This window comes from Balaenoptera acutorostrata, chromosome 3, assembly GCF_949987535.1.
Source record: "Balaenoptera acutorostrata chromosome 3, mBalAcu1.1, whole genome shotgun sequence".
In the NCBI taxonomy this organism is placed as follows: Eukaryota; Metazoa; Chordata; class Mammalia; order Artiodactyla; family Balaenopteridae; genus Balaenoptera; species Balaenoptera acutorostrata.
In genome coordinates this window covers 118,525,916-118,543,404 of record NC_080066.1, presented here as the reverse complement: position 1 = coordinate 118,543,404, position 17,489 = coordinate 118,525,916, and the positions used below count along the sequence as shown (strand labels likewise).

At 38.8% G+C, this 17,489-nt stretch overlaps 1 protein-coding gene across 3 annotated transcripts in view; it reads left to right on the top strand.

Annotated features, from left to right (window-relative positions):
* The window catches only part of SLC25A21 (solute carrier family 25 member 21), a 514,834-nt gene that overhangs the window by 496,392 nt on the left and 953 nt on the right, over positions 1-17,489 (top strand). For 2 of the 3 annotated variants that reach the window (XM_057544322.1, XM_007180728.3), the window contains 3 exons: positions 11,891-12,072; positions 12,988-13,040; positions 16,210-17,442. In XM_057544322.1, the coding sequence (XP_057400305.1) occupies positions 11,891-12,072; positions 12,988-13,040; positions 16,210-16,271 (297 nt within the window). In that variant the 3' untranslated portion in view covers positions 16,272-17,442. Of the gene's footprint in view, positions 1-11,890; positions 12,073-12,987; positions 13,041-16,209; positions 17,443-17,489 lie in introns of those variants that run through there. The other variant, XM_007180729.3, reaches the window with a different exon arrangement.

The window sequence follows — 17,489 nt, the reverse complement described above, 5'->3', positions numbered from 1 at the left end:
GAAACGAAGACAGCCTAAGAGACCTCTGGGACAACATTAAACACACGAACATTCACATTATAGAGGTCCCAGAAGGAGAAGAGAGAGAGAAGACCCAAGAAAATATTTGAAGAGATTATAGTCGAAAACTTCCCTAACATGGGAAAGGAAATAGCCACCCAAGTCCAGGAAGTGCAGAGAGTCCCAGGCAGGAAAAACCCAAGAGAAACACACCAAGACACATAGTAATCAAATTGACAAAAATTAAAGACAAAGAAAAATTATTAAAAGCAGCAAGGGAAAAATGACAAATAACATACAAGGGAACTCCCATAAGGTTAACAGCTGATTTCTCAGCAGAAACTCTACAAGCCAGAAGGGAGTGGCATGATATATTTAAAGTGATGAAAGGGAAGAACCTACAACCAAGATTACTCTACCCAGCAAGGATCTCATTCAGATTCTACGGAGAAATCAAAAGCTTTACAGACAAGTAAAAGCTAAGGGAATTCAGCACCACCAAACCAGCTCTACAACAAATGCTAAAGAAACTTCTCTAAGTGGGAAACAAGAAGAGAAAAGGACCTACAAAAACAAACCCAAAACAATTAAGAAAATTGTAATAGGAACATACATACCAATAATTACCCTAAAAGTGAATGAATTAAATGCTCCAACCAAAAGACACAGGTTCGCTGAATGGATACAAAAACAAGACCCATACATACGCTGTCTACAAGAGACCCATTTCAGACCTAGGGACACAAACAGACTGACAGTGAGAGGATGGAAAAAGAAATTCCATGCTAATGGAAATCAAAAGAAAGCTGGAGTAGCAATACTCATAACAGATAAAATGGACTTTAAAATAAAGAGTATTACAAGAGACAAGGAAGGACACTACATAATGATCAAGGGATCAATCCAAGAAGAAGATTTAACATTATAAATATATATGCACCCAACATAGGAGCAATACATAAGGCAACTGCTAACAGCTATAAAAGAGGAAATTGACAGTAACACAATAATAGTGGGGGAGTTTAACACCTCACTTACACCAGTGGACAGATCATCCAGACAGAAAATTAATAAGGAAACACAAGCTTTAAATAACACAATAGACCAGATAGATTTCATTGATATATATAGGACATTCCATCCAAAAACAGCAGATTACACTTTCTTCTCAAGTGCACATGGAACATTCTCCAGGATAGATCATATCTTGGGTCACAAATCAAGCTTCAGTAAATTTAAGAAAATTGAAATCACATCAACATCTTTTCCGACCACAATGCTATGAGATTAGAAATCCATTACAGGGAAAAAAACGTAAAAAACAGCAACACATGGAGGCTAAACAATACGTTACTAAATAACCAAAAGATCACTGAAGAAATCAAAGAGGAAATCAAAAAATACCTAGGGAACAAGTGACAATGAAAACACGATGATCCAAAACCTATGGGATGCAGCAAAAGCAGTTCTAAGAGGGAAGTTTATAGCAATAAAATCCGACCTCAAGAAACAAGAAAAATCTCAAATGAACAATCTAACCTTACACGTAAAGGAACTAGAGAAGGAAGAACAAACAAAACCCAAAGTTAGCAGAAGGAAAGAAATCATAAAGATCAGAGCAGAAATAAATGAAATAGAAACAAAGAAAACAATAGCAAAGATCAAAAAAACTAAAAGCTGGTTCTTTGAGAGGATAAACAAAATTGATAAGCCATTAGCCAGACTCATCAAGAAAAAGAGGGAGAGCACTCAAATCAACAAAATTAGAAATGAAAAAGGAGAATCTACAACGGACACCACAGAAATACAAAGCATCATAAGAGACTACTACAAGCAGCGCTATGCCAACAAAATGGACAACCTGGAAGAAATGGACAAATTCTTAGAAAGGTATAACCTTCCAAGACTGAACCATGAAGAAATAGAAAATATGAACAGGCCAATCACAAGTAATGAAATTGAAATTGTGATTAAAAAATCTTCCGACAAACAAAAGTTGAGGACCACATGGCTTCTCAGGTGAATTCTATGAAACATTTAGAGAAGAGTTAACACCCATCTTTCTCAAACTCTTCCAAAAAATTGCAGAGGAAGGAACACTCCCAAACTAATTCTACAAGGCCACCATCACCCTGATACCAAAACCAGACGAAGATACTACAAAAAGAGAAAGTTACAGACCAATATCACTGATGAATATAGATGCAAAAATCCTCAACAAAATACTAGCAAACAGAATCCAACAACACATTAAAAGGATCATACACCATGATCAAGTGGGAGTTATCCCAGGGATGCCAGGATTCTTCAGTGCACATAAATCAATCAATGTGATACACCATATTAACAAATTGAAGAACAAAAACCATATGATCATCTCAATAGATGCAGAAAAAGCTTTTGGCAAAATTCAATACCAATTTATGATAAAATAACTCTCCAGAAAGTGGGCATAGAGGGAATTTACCTCAACACAATAAAGGCCATGTACAACAAAACCACAGCAAACATCATTCTTAGTGGTGAAAATCAAAGCATTTCCTCTAAGATCAGGAACAAGACAAGGATGTCTACTCTTGCCACTGTTATTCAACATAGTTTTGGAACTCCTAGCCACTGCAATCAAAGAAAAAGAAATAAAAGGAATCCAAATTGGAAAAGAAGAAGTTAAACTCTCACTGTTTGCAGATGACATGATACTATACATAAATAATCCTAAAGATGCCACCAGAAAACTACTAGAACTAATCAATGAATTTGGTAAAGTTGCAGGATACAAAATTAATGCACAGAAATCTCTTGCATTCCTATACACTAACAATGAAAAATCAGAAAGAGAAATTAAGGAAACAATCCCATTCACCACTGCAACAAAAAGAATAAAATGCCTAGGAATAAACCTACCTAAGGAGGTTAAAGACCTGTACTCAGAAAACTATAAGACACTGATGAAAGAAATCAAAGATGACACAAACAGTTGGAGAGATATACCATGTTCTTGGATTGGAAGAATCAATATTGTGAAAATGACTGTACTACCCAAAGCAATCTACAGATTCAATGCAACCCCTATCAAATTACCAATGGCATTTTTTACAGAACTAGAACAAAAAATCTTAAAATTTGTAGGGAGACACAAAAGACCCCAAATAGCCAAAGCAATCTTGAGAACGAAAAATGGAGCTGGGGGAATCAGGCTCCCTGACTTCAGACTATACTACAAAGCTACAGTAATCAAGACAATATGGTACTGGCACAAAAACAGAAATATAGATCAATGGAACAGGATAGGAAGCCCAAAGATAAACCCACGCACCTATAGTCAACTAATCTATGACAAAGGAGGCAAGGATATACAATGGAGAAAAGACAGCCTCTTCAATACGTGGTGCTGGGAAAACTGGACAGCTACATGTAAAAGAATGAAATCAGAACACTCCCTAACACCATACACAAAAATAAACTCAAAATGGATTAAATACCTAAATGTAAGACCGGACATTATAAAACTCTTAGAGGAAAACATAGGAAGAACACTCTTTCACATAAATCACACCAAGATCTTTTTTGACCCACCTCCTACAGTAATGGAAATAAGAACAAAAATGAACAAATGGGACCTAATGAAACTTAAAAACTTTTGCACAGCAAAGGAAACTATAAACAAAACAATAAGACAACCCTCAGAATGTAAGAAAATATTTACAAATGAATCAATGGACAAAGGATTAATCTCCAAAATATACAAACAGCTCATGCAGCTCAATATTAAGAAAACAACCCAATCAAAAAATGAGCAGAAGACCTAAATAGACATTTCTCCAAAGAAGACACACAGATGGCCAAGAGGCATATGAAAAGCTGCTCAACATCACTAATTATTAGTGAAATGCAAATCACAACTACAGTGAGGTACTACCTTGTCCTGGTTAGAATGGGCATCATCAGAAAATCTACAAACAACAAATTCTGGAGAGGGTGTGGAGAAAAGGGAACCCTCTTGCAGTGTTGTTCTGAATGTAAATTGATACAGCCACTATGGAGAACAGTATGGAGGTTCCTTAAAAAACTAAAAATAGAACTACCATATGACCCAGCAACCCCACTACTGGGCGTATACCCTGAGAAAACCATAATTCAAAAAGACACATGCACCCCAATGTTCATTGCAGCTCTATTTACAATAGCCAGTTCATGGAAGCAACCTAAATGCCCATCGACAGACGAATGGATAAAGAAGATGTGGTACATATATACAATGGAGTATTACTCAGCCATAAAGAGGCACGAAACTGGGTCATTTGTAGAGATGTGGATGGATCTAGAGACTGTCATACAGAGTGAAGTAAGTCAGAAAGAGAAAAACAAATATCGTATATTAACGCATATATGTGGAATCTAGAAAAATGGCACAGATGAACCGGTTTGCAAGGCAGAAATAGAGACACAGATGTAGAGAACAAACGTATGGACACCAAGGGGGGAAAGCGTGGGGTGGGGTGGTGGTGGTTGGATGAATTGAAAGATTGGGGTTGACATATATGAACTAATATGTATAAAATAGATAACTAATAAGAAACTGCTGTATAAAAAAAATAAAATAAAATTCGAAAAAACCTTTTATACTTATGAGACTTTAAATAAATAAATAAATAAATAAATAAAATTATATTCCTTTGTAAGGTAGACAGTTTCTGTAAGCTTCAGATACCTCATCTGCTCAGCAATGTTGTGAGGCTTAAATATACGGAAAGTGCTTAACACAGTGCCTAGCACATCGTGTCTTATCATTATCATCATCATCTTTTTCCAGTTTTTAAAATAAACTAATGGAAAGGGCAAAATGACATTCCAAGTAATATGATAATCAAGCCTGAAGGCTAACCATTAACTAATGCATGGTGACTTGTAATAATGAGATGTCTTCCGTTGAGTTCATAAAACCCAACAAGTGACTTAAGTTTTTAAGAGGCAGAAGTTAGGTACTATCTCATTGAACTTTGATAGTGAAAGTCCAGAAGTAACTCCCTTCTCTTTACTGCATGTTTACCCCTGCACTTTGTTCACACCCCCATTTCAGTACTCATCACATTGTACTATGATACTTCATTATAAAGCCACCCCATCCCCTCTCTGGACCATTTACCTTCACACTCAATTCTAGCACCCAGTGTAGGACCAGGCATTTGTAGACATACAATAAATGTATGTTAGATGAATATATGACAAATGAATGGTGAATGAGAAGGAATATAACATAATGAATGGGATATAATATAACAATGGTTGGAAGTCTGAAGAACTTGAGTTCAAATCCAAGCTCCACCTCCTATAAGCAGTGTGATCTTGATCAAGTGACTTAACTCTTTAAGTTTCATGTCCTTATCTGTAAAATGGTGTTATGTACTTAATTCATAGGGTTCTTATATGATATATAGGTTTTGTACATGTTTTTTGCATATAAAATTGTCTATCAATAAGTAACTATTATTAACAGTACCATTAATTTTCTTAATGAAAGTTATGAAAAATAGCACAAATATCATACCATGTACATTATTTTATTACTTCTCTTTACTTTTACTATTAGTTTTATTGTTATTTGTTATTATGGTTATTGACAGAAATGCTGGAATGATTCACTGATTGCCAGTACAGAATGACCCATTCAAACTATGTGATAGGTTTCACTCAGACCCAACAACCTCACAGATGTGCATTCTTGCTTTGGATGGACCTGGGGTAGGAAAAGGTGAACAGAGTTAATAGCATTATGTTCAGTTTTGCAGCCTTAAAAAACAAAGCCCTGCTTCACCAAAGAAGGCTTTAAAATGCTTCCCAGCACATCCAGATCCTTTTAGAGCATCACTTATCCAGTCCAAGGATCCAAAAAGATGAACCATAAGCTTCAGTTAAGCAGTGGTTCTCAGACAAGCGTCCATCAGGATAATTTGGAAGACTTGTTTAGACAGATTGTTGTGCTCCATCCTGAGTTTTGGGTTCCGTAGGCCTGGGGTAAAACCCCAATTTTCATTTCTACTAAGTTCTCACATGATACTGATAATGGTGGTTCAGGGACCACATTTTGAGAACCATTGAGTTCATAGATATGGTTGAGGTATGAGTAACCTGAGCCCAGAGTGGAAATATTTGCAGAAATCTTTTCACTAAGGTGAATTGCCTGATAACGCCCATGAAAACGAGGGCTTTCGGTTTTCAGCCCCAATGTTTTCAACACTGCACTGTTCTTTTTTTTACTTTATAAATTTATTGGTAGGGGAAATGATTTGATGAAGTTGTTTTGAAGCTCCTATGAGTCTGATAAAACCTATAGACATTTTCTCCTGAAAAGCCCATCTGCACATACCCAGAACCATTGCTTATAATTTCAGGAGGTTCTCAGGCACCTCCCCCAACAGCCCACCCACCAACCCTTAGGAGTATCAGTAGAAAAACTATCCCCTAAGGCAAAGTCTTGGGTTCACTTGGATGTAACAAAAATTCCCTTCTTACACCTAAGCTTTCAGTTCACTCATTTATAAAATAGGAATAAAAATAATAGTTCTTACCTCAAAGACTGTGAAGATTAACTGATATAATACACTGAAGAGCCTAATTTGAAAGCCAGAAACACTAAATATTACCTTTTGCTCTCTCTTTATAGTCCTGCTACAACAATCCTCATTCTTGAGGCAAGTAGATGCCTCTCCCTACTAGGGGAAAGATCAGGAAGTGTAAGAAAGAAGAGCCAGCCCAAAGAGTGATATTTCAAGACTTTACTCTGTGCCCACTGCATTCTTTTGCTAAAATCTGGTCATAGGATGCCATATCATGTTTTTTTCTGTGAGTCCCTGAGTAATGGGGTCTGGCAAGCCCAGGCCTGGCTCTATGACCTGAGAGTCTCAATTCATTTGCCTGGAAATACTCCACTTTGCAAATGTCCTATGCCTTGTCATGTCCCCATGTTAACGCCTCCTGGCAGAAAGACAGAAACGTAAAGTTCTAATAGGGGTTCATTTACAGGGTAGAAGATACTGAGTTTTGAGAAATAGTGTTTAAGGTCAAAGCCTGATTCTCATTGTTTCTACAAAGATAAACTACCGTGATAGGTTAATCCGCAGACATTTATTTAGCACTTACTGTGCACACTGTGTAGTAGGTGACACAAAGAGGAATAACACATGCTCCTGTTCTGTGCCAGCTCACATTCCAGCAGGGAAGATGGATACACACAAAAATAAACCAGACACAAAGAGAGCCAGAGCAAGGACAACGATCGCGGCATCAGACAGAGTTTCAGGAGTGCCCAAGAGGGAGAAATCAATTTTGATGGGGGTCCACGGAAGTCTCTTGGGCAAGGTGGGATTTAAGCTGGACCGTAAAGAGTGGGGCTGCTATCTGTGAATATGATGGAGAATGACATTCTAGGTTGTGGGAGTTGTTTGAAAAAAACCGTGGACTTAGAAAAGTGTTCGGTAGAAATGTGCATGATTACGATTTAACCAGCATGAGTGTAGTTTGGCTTGGGGGTAGAGGTGTAGAATTTGAGGCTAGAAAGGTAGGTTGGAAGCATATCATGGGAAACAAACCAAAGGCCAATGAGGAGCTTTGGCTTTACTCTCCGTGCCGTGGGAAAGGGTTGAGGGTCTTTGAGTAGGGAAGCACCAGAAGCAGATATGTTTTTACAAAAAAAAAAAAAAAAAAAATCCCTGGCGCCACTGTGAAGAACAGATGATAGAAGCAAGAAGAAAGCAAGACTTGGTGAAAGTAATGGGAACCTGAGCTAAAGCCAGAGAAGTAGAAAGAGCAGCCAGAGGGGGACGAAGGGGAGGGGCATTTGAGGGGCTGTGTTCATCCGAGGATGGTTGATGACATGCAGCAAAGAAAGCAGAGGTGAGCTGGCAGGGCTCTCCTTGGCGCTTCTGATCCCAGTCTGGGTTGCTGCCTAGAGCAGACCATGGACTCAGAGGAAGAGGCTGGAAAGGGGCCCAGAGGCCGGGTGGTGAGGGATAGCTCTTGGCCATCCCCAAAAGACTTTTCTCCTCCCTAGAATGCCCAGAGGGGTAGCAATTGACCATCTGCTTTGCCTGCCTGGAATATCAAAATCAGTGATTCCCAGACATGGGCCCTCAGCCTGGCAATGTCAGAAGTCCTGAAGTTCTTTTTTTTTTTTTTTTTAACATCTTTATTGGAGTATAATTGCTTTACAATGGTGTGTTAGTTTCTGCTTTATAACAAAGTGAATCAGTTATACATATACATATGTTCCCATATCTCCTCCCTCTTGCATCTCCCTACCTCCCACCCTCCCTATCCCACCCCACTAGGTGGTCACAAAGCACCGAGCTGATCTCCCTGTGCTATGCGGCTGCTTCCCACTAGCTATCTATTTTACATTTGGTAGTGTATATATGTTCATGCCACTCTCTCACTTTGTCACAGCTTACCCTTCCCCCTCCCCATATCCTCAAGTCCATTCTCTAGTAGGTCTATGTCTTTATTCCCGTCCTGCCCCGAGTTTGTTCATGACCTTTTTTTTTTTTTTCTTAGATTCCATATATATGTGTTAGCATATGGTATTTGTTTTTCTCTTTCTGACTTACTTCACCCTGTATGACAGACTCTAGGTCCATCCACCTCACTACAAATAACTCAATTTCGTTTCTTTTTATGGCTGAGTAATATTCCATTGTATATATGTGCCACATCTTCTTTATCCATTCATCTGTTGATGGACACTTAGGTTGCTGCCATGTCCTGGCTATTGTAAAAAGAGCTGCAATGAACATTTTGGTACATGACTCTTTTTGAATTATGGTTTTCTCAGGGTATACGCCCAGTAGTGGGATTGCTGGGTCATATGGTAGTTCTATTTTTAGTTTTTTAAGGACCCTCCATACTGTTCTCCATAGTGGCTGTATCAATTTACATTCCCACCAACAGTGCAAGAGGGTTCCCTTTTCTCCACACCCTCTCCAGCATTTATTGTTTGTAGATTATTTGATGATGGCCATTCTGACCGGTGTGAGGTGATACCTCATTGTAGTTTTGATTTGCTTTTCTCTAGATTAGTGATGTTGAGCATCTTTTCATGTGTGTGTTGGCAAACTGTACGTCTTCTTTGGAGAAATGTCTATTTAGGTCTTCCACCCCTTTTTGGATTGGGTTGTTTGTTTTTCTGGTATTGAGCTGCATGAGCTGCTTGTAAATTTTGGAGATTAATCCTTTGTCAGTTGCTTCATTTGCAAATATCTTCTCTCATTCTGAGGGTTGTCTTTTCGTCTTGTTTATGGTTTCCTTTGCTGTGCAAAAGCTTTTAAGTTTCATTAGGTCCCATTTGTTTATTTTTGTTTTTATTTCCATTTCTCTAGGAGCTGGGTCAAAAAGGATCTTGCTGTGATTTATGTCATAGAGTGTTCTGCCTATGTTTTCCTCTAGGAGTTTGATAGTGTCTGGCCTTACATTTAGGTTTTTAATCCATTTTGAGTTTATTTTTTGTGTGTATGGTGTTAGGGAGTGTTCTAATTTCATACTTTTATATGTACCTGTCCAGTTTTCCCAACACCACTTATTGAAGAGGCTGTCTTTTCTCCACTGTATATTCTTGCCTCCTTTATCAAAGATAAGGTGACCATATGTACGTGGGCTTATTTTAAAACAATTCTTAGGCACTTTCCCAGGTGATTCTGATCTGGGAACCTAAGGTGGGAGTGAGGTGGGGCTGGGCATCCATATGTTGTAAAGCTCCCAGGTGACTTGATGCACAACTGGATTTGGGAACTACTGTGGGATCTTACTGTTGAGCTGGGAAATGTATAGAAAACACGGTTCAGTGTATGCTTGTGCTAGTGAACACTATGATGGCTTGAAAACCTTAGGATTTGGTCCCCAACAGCATCTCAAACATAATGACCTTCACTGAGTGTCTTAGCCGCTCCTCCCTCCCCAACTCCAATCCTCAGCAAACACATCAGGAGGTGGGAGAAGCTGTGTGATTGACAGGGTCCCCTGAACTTCCCAAAAGGTCATTGTGCATACAAGTCATCACTTTTACCCTTGTCCTTGGCTGTGTCGCAGGAGCACCATGAGAGGGTCTCATCACAGGTGTTTTGAGACTTTAGAAAACAGGTTACATAAAAATACTATCCATTTTCTGCCAGGCTTGTACAATATTCATAGCACTTTTACTACTATTATTGTTTTTATTTCTCAGAAAAACCATGCAGTACAAAGTTAAGGTGGGTGTTAAAAACATCCCTTCTACACACTGGGCTCCATGGGATTCAGTGACTCGTGCAAGGTCAGACAACCAGAGCTGGCCCTGAATCCGCCATCCTCCCGAGCTCCAGTTCTGCTTCTGTGCCAGAATGGAGAAGGGTAACATAAAGGCATTTTTCTCTCCTTGTAAAAGAGAAAAAAATGGGGGGAGGGGAGATTATTTAAACACACCTCACTCATACTGCAATCACTGCATTGTTTCTCCTGTTGAAACACCCTGTTGGTTTTTAAATCCCTTTAAACCCACCCGACACCTGTATGGCCCAGATCCAAGAATTATTACCGAACCCCTCACTTTTTATATTTAACCGCATAGGAGTTTCTGTGATGGTATCTGGCTCTTGGTTCAGTTGAAAATTTCAGAGCTTCCAGAATTTTTCTTCTTCCATCAAAGCTATAAGCATGCAATGCTCAGACCTGATTTTTTTTTTAATTAAGAAGAGAATGGTTCCCCCTTTTACTTCTCCTGCTGGATAAAAATAGCATCATGGCACTACCCTGTATTGTTCCTCTGTGAAGATCCTTCTGAAGTATTGACCAAAAGAGAGGGCAGGGGAAGGATGGGGGAGGTCTCCGTCAGCAACTTACGGTTTGTGAGATGACCTCTCTTCAGGGCAAGAACTGAGGCTGACAGCAAAATGAGAACTTGCCAGCAAATTCATTATAACAAAGCATAATGTGAGCTCACTAGGCACAAAAATAGGCAAAAGGAAAGTGACTTCCACATAAGACCTAATTAAATACTTTGATGTCAGAAGCAGAGCAGGGAGGGGTGGAAAATCAAATCAGACCAAAGTGAAGGACCCAAATTCAAAGGAAAGAAGAAGTATTTTTCTCTCTTTTTCTCCCTCCCTTTCTGTGTGCGTGTGTGTCTCTCTCCCTGTCTCTCTTCTGTCTCTGAATCTCTCTCCCCTTTTATTCCTTTGCCACCGAAGGAAGAATAAGATTCAGGAACAATGGGTTGAAAATTCTTCAGCCAATTAGTCCAGTGACTTACTACTGTTTATAATGCGCAGAATGTCCCAGGCTGTTTTGCAGCCTCCCCAAGTTGGTTTGTTAATAACAGGAAGCTAGCACTTCTCAGTACAGTGGATCAGCTACACGTGAAAATAAATGCAAAAAACCTGGAGGGGAATAGCAGCAGACCGAGAGTAGCCTTGATTTAATTTAACATTTGGGGGTCCACACACAAATGAGCATTTTAGTAGGCTTCATGGTGGAAGTTGCTGTCATTTGTAAAATATTCTGGCCAATTAGCTAATAGTGTGCTTGGATTTCTCCTGTTTTGATACAGTAATACTAAGTACATTGTGAAGCCCAATTATACAAATCATCCCCATATGCCATACCAGTCTTTCTTTATGAACTGTGTTTATAAATCCTGTGTGAGGAAATGTGTACTTCAGCAATTTAGACCATGTGTAAAAACATAGCCAATGGGATTGTCAAGAAAACAAGTTCCAGCCTAGGAAATCCTAATGTGTTCCGCTGGAATAACAGGAGGGTGCCGGGGAGTGCAATGCTCTGCTTAAATACATATTGCTTTATAGTGTTTAACCGACTCAGGGGCTTCCGCTTCCCTTTCTGTTATTTTATTCTTCTTTTCTTTTAGGATCCAACCTTGGAGTTTCTGAGAAAATTTGGGGTTGGTCTTCTCTCGGGCACAATAGCCTCAGTCATTAACATCCCTTTTGATGTTGCCAAAAGTAGGATTCAAGGGCCTCAGCCAGTTCCTGGAGAGATCAAGTACAGAACCTGTTTTAAAACAATGGCCACGGTCTATCAGGAAGAAGGGTAACGCATTCTTATTTTAATAAATGTGCAAGACTAAAGCATTGCTAAAACCATATTGTACTTCCATTTTGATGCGAGCCATTAAGCCCTCCTGAATTGGGTGTGTGTCTGAGAAGCTCTAGGGAATAGATGAGAAACTTTGTGAGATAACACAGTCATGAGATGTTGGCAAAACCTTCTTACGCCATCAAGAAACATGAGCCATGATCATTCAATACACTGTATGTTTGTCCTAGAATGCCAAGGTGAACTTTTTGCTTGTCAGTTTGCACAATATGCTATTGCATATAATATGCCCTGTTCCCACATGGGCAGGAGAGTAATTGTCTTCTGACTATACATCTAATCAAAATGTCACCTAATTATATTCTCCTGGGAGAATTAAACATGAGAGTTCTGTGAAGTTAGTTCTCTTTTAAGAATTTAAAGTATGTGCCTTTTTCTACTGGTCTTTGTTTTTTTAAGTCTTATTTTTGTCTCTTCATCCCTCCTCAGCAGGTCTTATTCTCAAGTAAGCAAGTAATATTTTATTATTTTGATCTAAACTGCATTGTATTTCCTTCCGTGAGGACTGAGTTTATGGTCTTTTAAACTCAATTACAAGAGTCATTTTGTCCATATACACAGCTGTCTTGAAAGTAAGGCCTGTCTGGATAGCAAAAACCATCTCGCTGATGAAAGTCCTATTTGCGATGGGACCAGATCAGCATAGCCTGGGTATTAAAGAATCAATTCTTTCCTCTCATCCAATTTGCTGCAGAGAATACTTAGCCCGATACTGTCTGTTTTGGGATTTGAAAATTTTTTTCAAATGACTTTTTTGGGTAAATGCTGGGTCAGCATCTCAGTAAAGCTGAGGGACAACTCCATTTTGTTTTCAGAATAAGAATGTTGCTCTTTCCCTTCCGGTTCTAGCATTTTAGCTTTGTATAAAGGCCTGCTTCCCAAGATTATGAGGCTTGGACCAGGTAATAATGTTTTCATTACTTATATCCTTCCTTCCTTCTTTCTCTAGTATCTCTTTTTTCTTATTTGTGTCTATCTGTAACACAACTAAAGTTTGTCACACTGTGAAACATGGAAACCTTAAGGATAAAAAGTTGTCCAGGAGTATTCAAGACACTAAAGGCGTCCATTAGAAATGTTCTACCTTTGTTTATAAGGTACTATTTGTGGCCTTACTGGAGGCTGATAGAAGCCAAAGCCCACCTTAAGTCAATAGGTAAGGATGCACAGCCAGTCGGAGTTTGAGTCGCTTCTGGCTGAAAGGGAGGATTTTTCATGGAGTGAGGGACCAGCCCAATAAAACTTTCCCTGGTGCTTCCAGTTCATTCTTGCTCCTGCCTCAGCTTCGCTTCAGAAAGAGAAAAGGAGGACAGCTCGTGTCCATGAAGAGCCAGAGCAACTCTCCTCACAGTCGCCTCTGGGGAGCAAGAATAGAGGAGCTGCAGCCTGGCGCTCACCTTCCCAGCTCCTCTCAGCATGATGGTGGAGGCTTCTGGCTCGGGGCCTCACCTCAGGATGCCAGCCCACAAAAAGCCGGGGCCTCACCTCAGGATGCCAGCCCACAAAAAGCCGGCTGCCATTCCCACAGGGAGAGTCAGCTGCCTCTGTGTAAATAGATAAGAAAGCAACTGCTGCAGACTCAACCACCTGGGCAAATAGTCTTGGATTATAAGCAACCTTGTGAATAAGTACAGAAGTATGCACTAGACCACACATATTATTTTACCAGGCTACACTCACCTTCTTAGACATCCTGGAAATCTTCCCCAGAACTGTCCCCTACTCCTCCCCTTTCTCCCTTTCCCAGTCCTCCCTTTGAACACTGATGTCCCCTTCCCCTGCCACACTCACACATATGCACATTTACCTTTAAATCTCAGCCCAGTGAACCAGCATTTCTGCCAACCTGAGATATAGAACAGCAGTCTGTAAATTGAAGCTGGTGAACAGTTCATACTTTCGTATATTTTGAAAACACTTCCACAATTCCCAATCCATCTATCCCACCCTTTCTAGGCATTTAAGCGTGGATTTTTGCTTCACATTTGAGATTCAGACCTGCCTTCTCTTTGTCACTGGCCCATGTGTCAACACGAACCCAATGATAAAGAATATTGGTGATTTTGTGCCACTCTCTCTTCAAGAATGTGGTGTTTTTCCTTCACCACACAGTAAAAACCTGCTAGTAGACCTAGTATTAGAGAAAATCATAGGACTGGCCCTAATCCAGCTTTCTCAGGACGGGATGGGCCTGAAAAGGGAGAGCGATCAGGGAGAGTTTAGCTAAAACGGTAATTGACTGGAACTTAATCCAAAACTCTTAAATAATCTGACCCCAAGTTTTGTTAGAGGCTTGCAAATGTTTGGTTGGCTTTTTAAGTGTTTTTTGCATGAGGTGTCCTGAGTTGCTGTGGTGTTAAATCCAATGAAAAGGGTTCTTGTGAACAGACTGTCCAGGCTAAACAAAATTGTGAATAACTGGAAATCTCATTCAAGGACCTGGCCTCCACTCTCATCCCAAACATACCGGTCCTAGCAACCTCAAAGGAAAGAAAGGTGTAGAGAGAAAGGTAAGACTTTTGAGTTAAGGATAAGATTTTTTTTCGAGAGAGAAAGAGGGAGAGCGAGAGACAGTAAAAAAGAAAAGAAGGGTGAACCTGGCATTTTCATCCTTCGTTCTAGAGAAGCATCCCATCCTATTTTTATAACAGCCTTAGCAGCTCTATGTGGCGAATGATCCGGACCTCCCATGAAAGGAGAATCTTGAAGTCTGTGGTTTAGACTCCAAGTATCACTAGGCTGCAGACTAACCCGATTCTGCGTGTTCTTGTCTTATATGGTGAACAGTTAATAAGAGTAAACAGAGCAATTACATACATATTAACAACCCTCTGTAGTGCATCCCTTTTTGTTTGCCAGAGCCAAGAGGGCTACAGCAGCTGAGAGGGGGCTATTAGAGTATTTTCAGGGGTTAAAAATGAAAATTACAGGCAGATAATTATCTTTGGTATAAGGTTACACAAACATGTGCGGCCTGTAGATTAAAAAAAAAAAAAAAAGCATATGGTAGTGTGTACAAAATAAGATCAAAATCAAGTTCTGTTTCTTTCCGTCAGAAGTCAGTCTTCTGTTCATGCAGCCAAGTCTTCTCTAAGTTGTACTCTGGATATTTGTCCACATTTTTTTAAATTGGGCTTTACAATGTTGTGTTAGTTTCTGCTGTTTGTCCACACTTTGATTTTGTAATATTGTTCACATAGACCTGAAAGGATAGAGAATATCTTAAAGGGCACAGGATATGTGCTATTTACTGCATCAGACAGAACACAAAATCATCCACATGCAAATGCTTCTCCCGATGTCTAGGTATTCAGCAGCCTCAGTGCTTATGTTCCATATCATAGTCCTGTTGACATATTACATAGCAAGCCCTTTTGCAGCCAGTTATATAACTCTTCTCTTCCAAGATAAATGATGGTTTTATGACACTCAACCCCGACTACCAAATTTTCAAGTGCAATCCGTATATATCTGAGGCAGATGAAAGGAATGAAGGCAACAAAAATCTGAGGCAACAAAAAGAGGTTGAAAGCTAGCTAAGTTTTGAAATACAGATTTTAAAAGTACTCAGAAGCTACTTTTCACATTGTAATCCAGTTTGAAAGCTGTAAGAGAAAACCAGGCTCATCCATCAAGCACCATCTTAGAGATTTCCTTCTTGAATGCAACTACAACAATGCTAATAATAAACTGAAAAAGATAAATCCTTTGCCTACATATGACAAATCTGAAGGTTTCTGTTCGCGGGAAAGCCACATGCCCTTACATGACTAAATGTGTCTGTATTTACTTACTTTTAAAAATTAAAAGTGCCTGAAAAAGAATCTGATGAGAAATGATGAAAGTTACAGAAACTCATGGGGAAAAAATGTATTTAGAGACTCAAGATGGTCTTGATTTCGCTCGGAGAATTTTCCACAGTTTTCTGTGTATTGGAGCTTGAGAACTGATGATTCTGAACGGCTTCTGCCTGATAGGCTGCATGGGACTCCAGGGATTCAGAAACCCAGTGGGAAAGACAGCACAATTTCACAGGACTTGGGATTAAAAACCAGCTCTTTTCTTTTGTAGGTGGTGCAGTGATGCTGCTGGTTTATGAATACACCTATTCATGGCTTCAGGAGAACTGGTGATTGCCTACAGAGTATTTTTCCCCCTTGTGATAATAGATATTCATTATACAGCACCATGAGAAGAAGAGAATATCGATCAGCTGAGCCGATACAATGAAAAATTATAATTATACAATTATATACAATTATAGAGGGTAAAACAGTTTGTTGAAGAACAAAACCTATTTTGATACTTCAAAAATTATCTCTAGACAATTTGAAACTGTCGTTTTGGTCATATCCATAAAACTGTGAGAAGAAAAATACTACTATGAAGCAATGAGGTATATAAACTGAATATAGAAAAACAGCATGAAATCAGATCTACTTCATAAAAGCAATATAAATTTTATGACCTATGTTCCTCTTACACGGCTTCACAAGGAAAATTCATTGTGTTGATGATTATTTTCTCCCAAAAGGTCAAGAAGTGCTAAAAAGTGAAAAAAAGTTAAGCCAAAATTTAAAGTTTTTATAAGGAATTAAATTCTTCCATAAATAGTGTTTAATCATATACAAGGAAAATATTTCTAAAGTGTATTAAAATGACCTTTTAAAATTTTATGTTAAAATGTGACTTTGTTGGTTTCTTTTAGTAATAATATTCATCTCAGCTATATTTTCCTAAATCTACTTTATATTATTTGCACTGTTGGTTAATATTTTAAAATCATGATATTTGAAGTCTTTTATGACAAATATAAGACATGAAATTATATTAAACTACTTTCCCTTTGAAAACAAGTTTTAATGCTGAAATATTTTCATGCTAAATCACAAATTCGAACCACTCCTTGGGCCCGTTTGTGCTATCTGTATTTGCATCAAATACCTTTGTTCAGAACTCTTACCTATGCCATTCTTAAAAATGATGTTTAGAATAAAACTACATTTCTAGGTTATCAGTTTTAAGTGACAGTTTCAGGTGTGAAGTCAACTAACTGCAGTGTTAAAATCTGTATTATGAAGGGGAAAATGTTTCAAAGGAGAAGTACATTCTTAGCATTTCCAAAGATTCCTGTACTAACATGCACTCCAAAAATTATCTCCTTGGCGTTGATATAACCAAACTTAATTTTATATCCGCATCCTGAAATGATCCTACTTCAGTAGCTAGAGGCAACAAAAGTATCTGCACGTTCGAGATGGCACCTGTTCTTAACTACTACAAGGTATTTCTACCATAAAGCTGTGTCACTAAAACATTTTGAAAATAAAAAATGAAAGATAACATGGTAA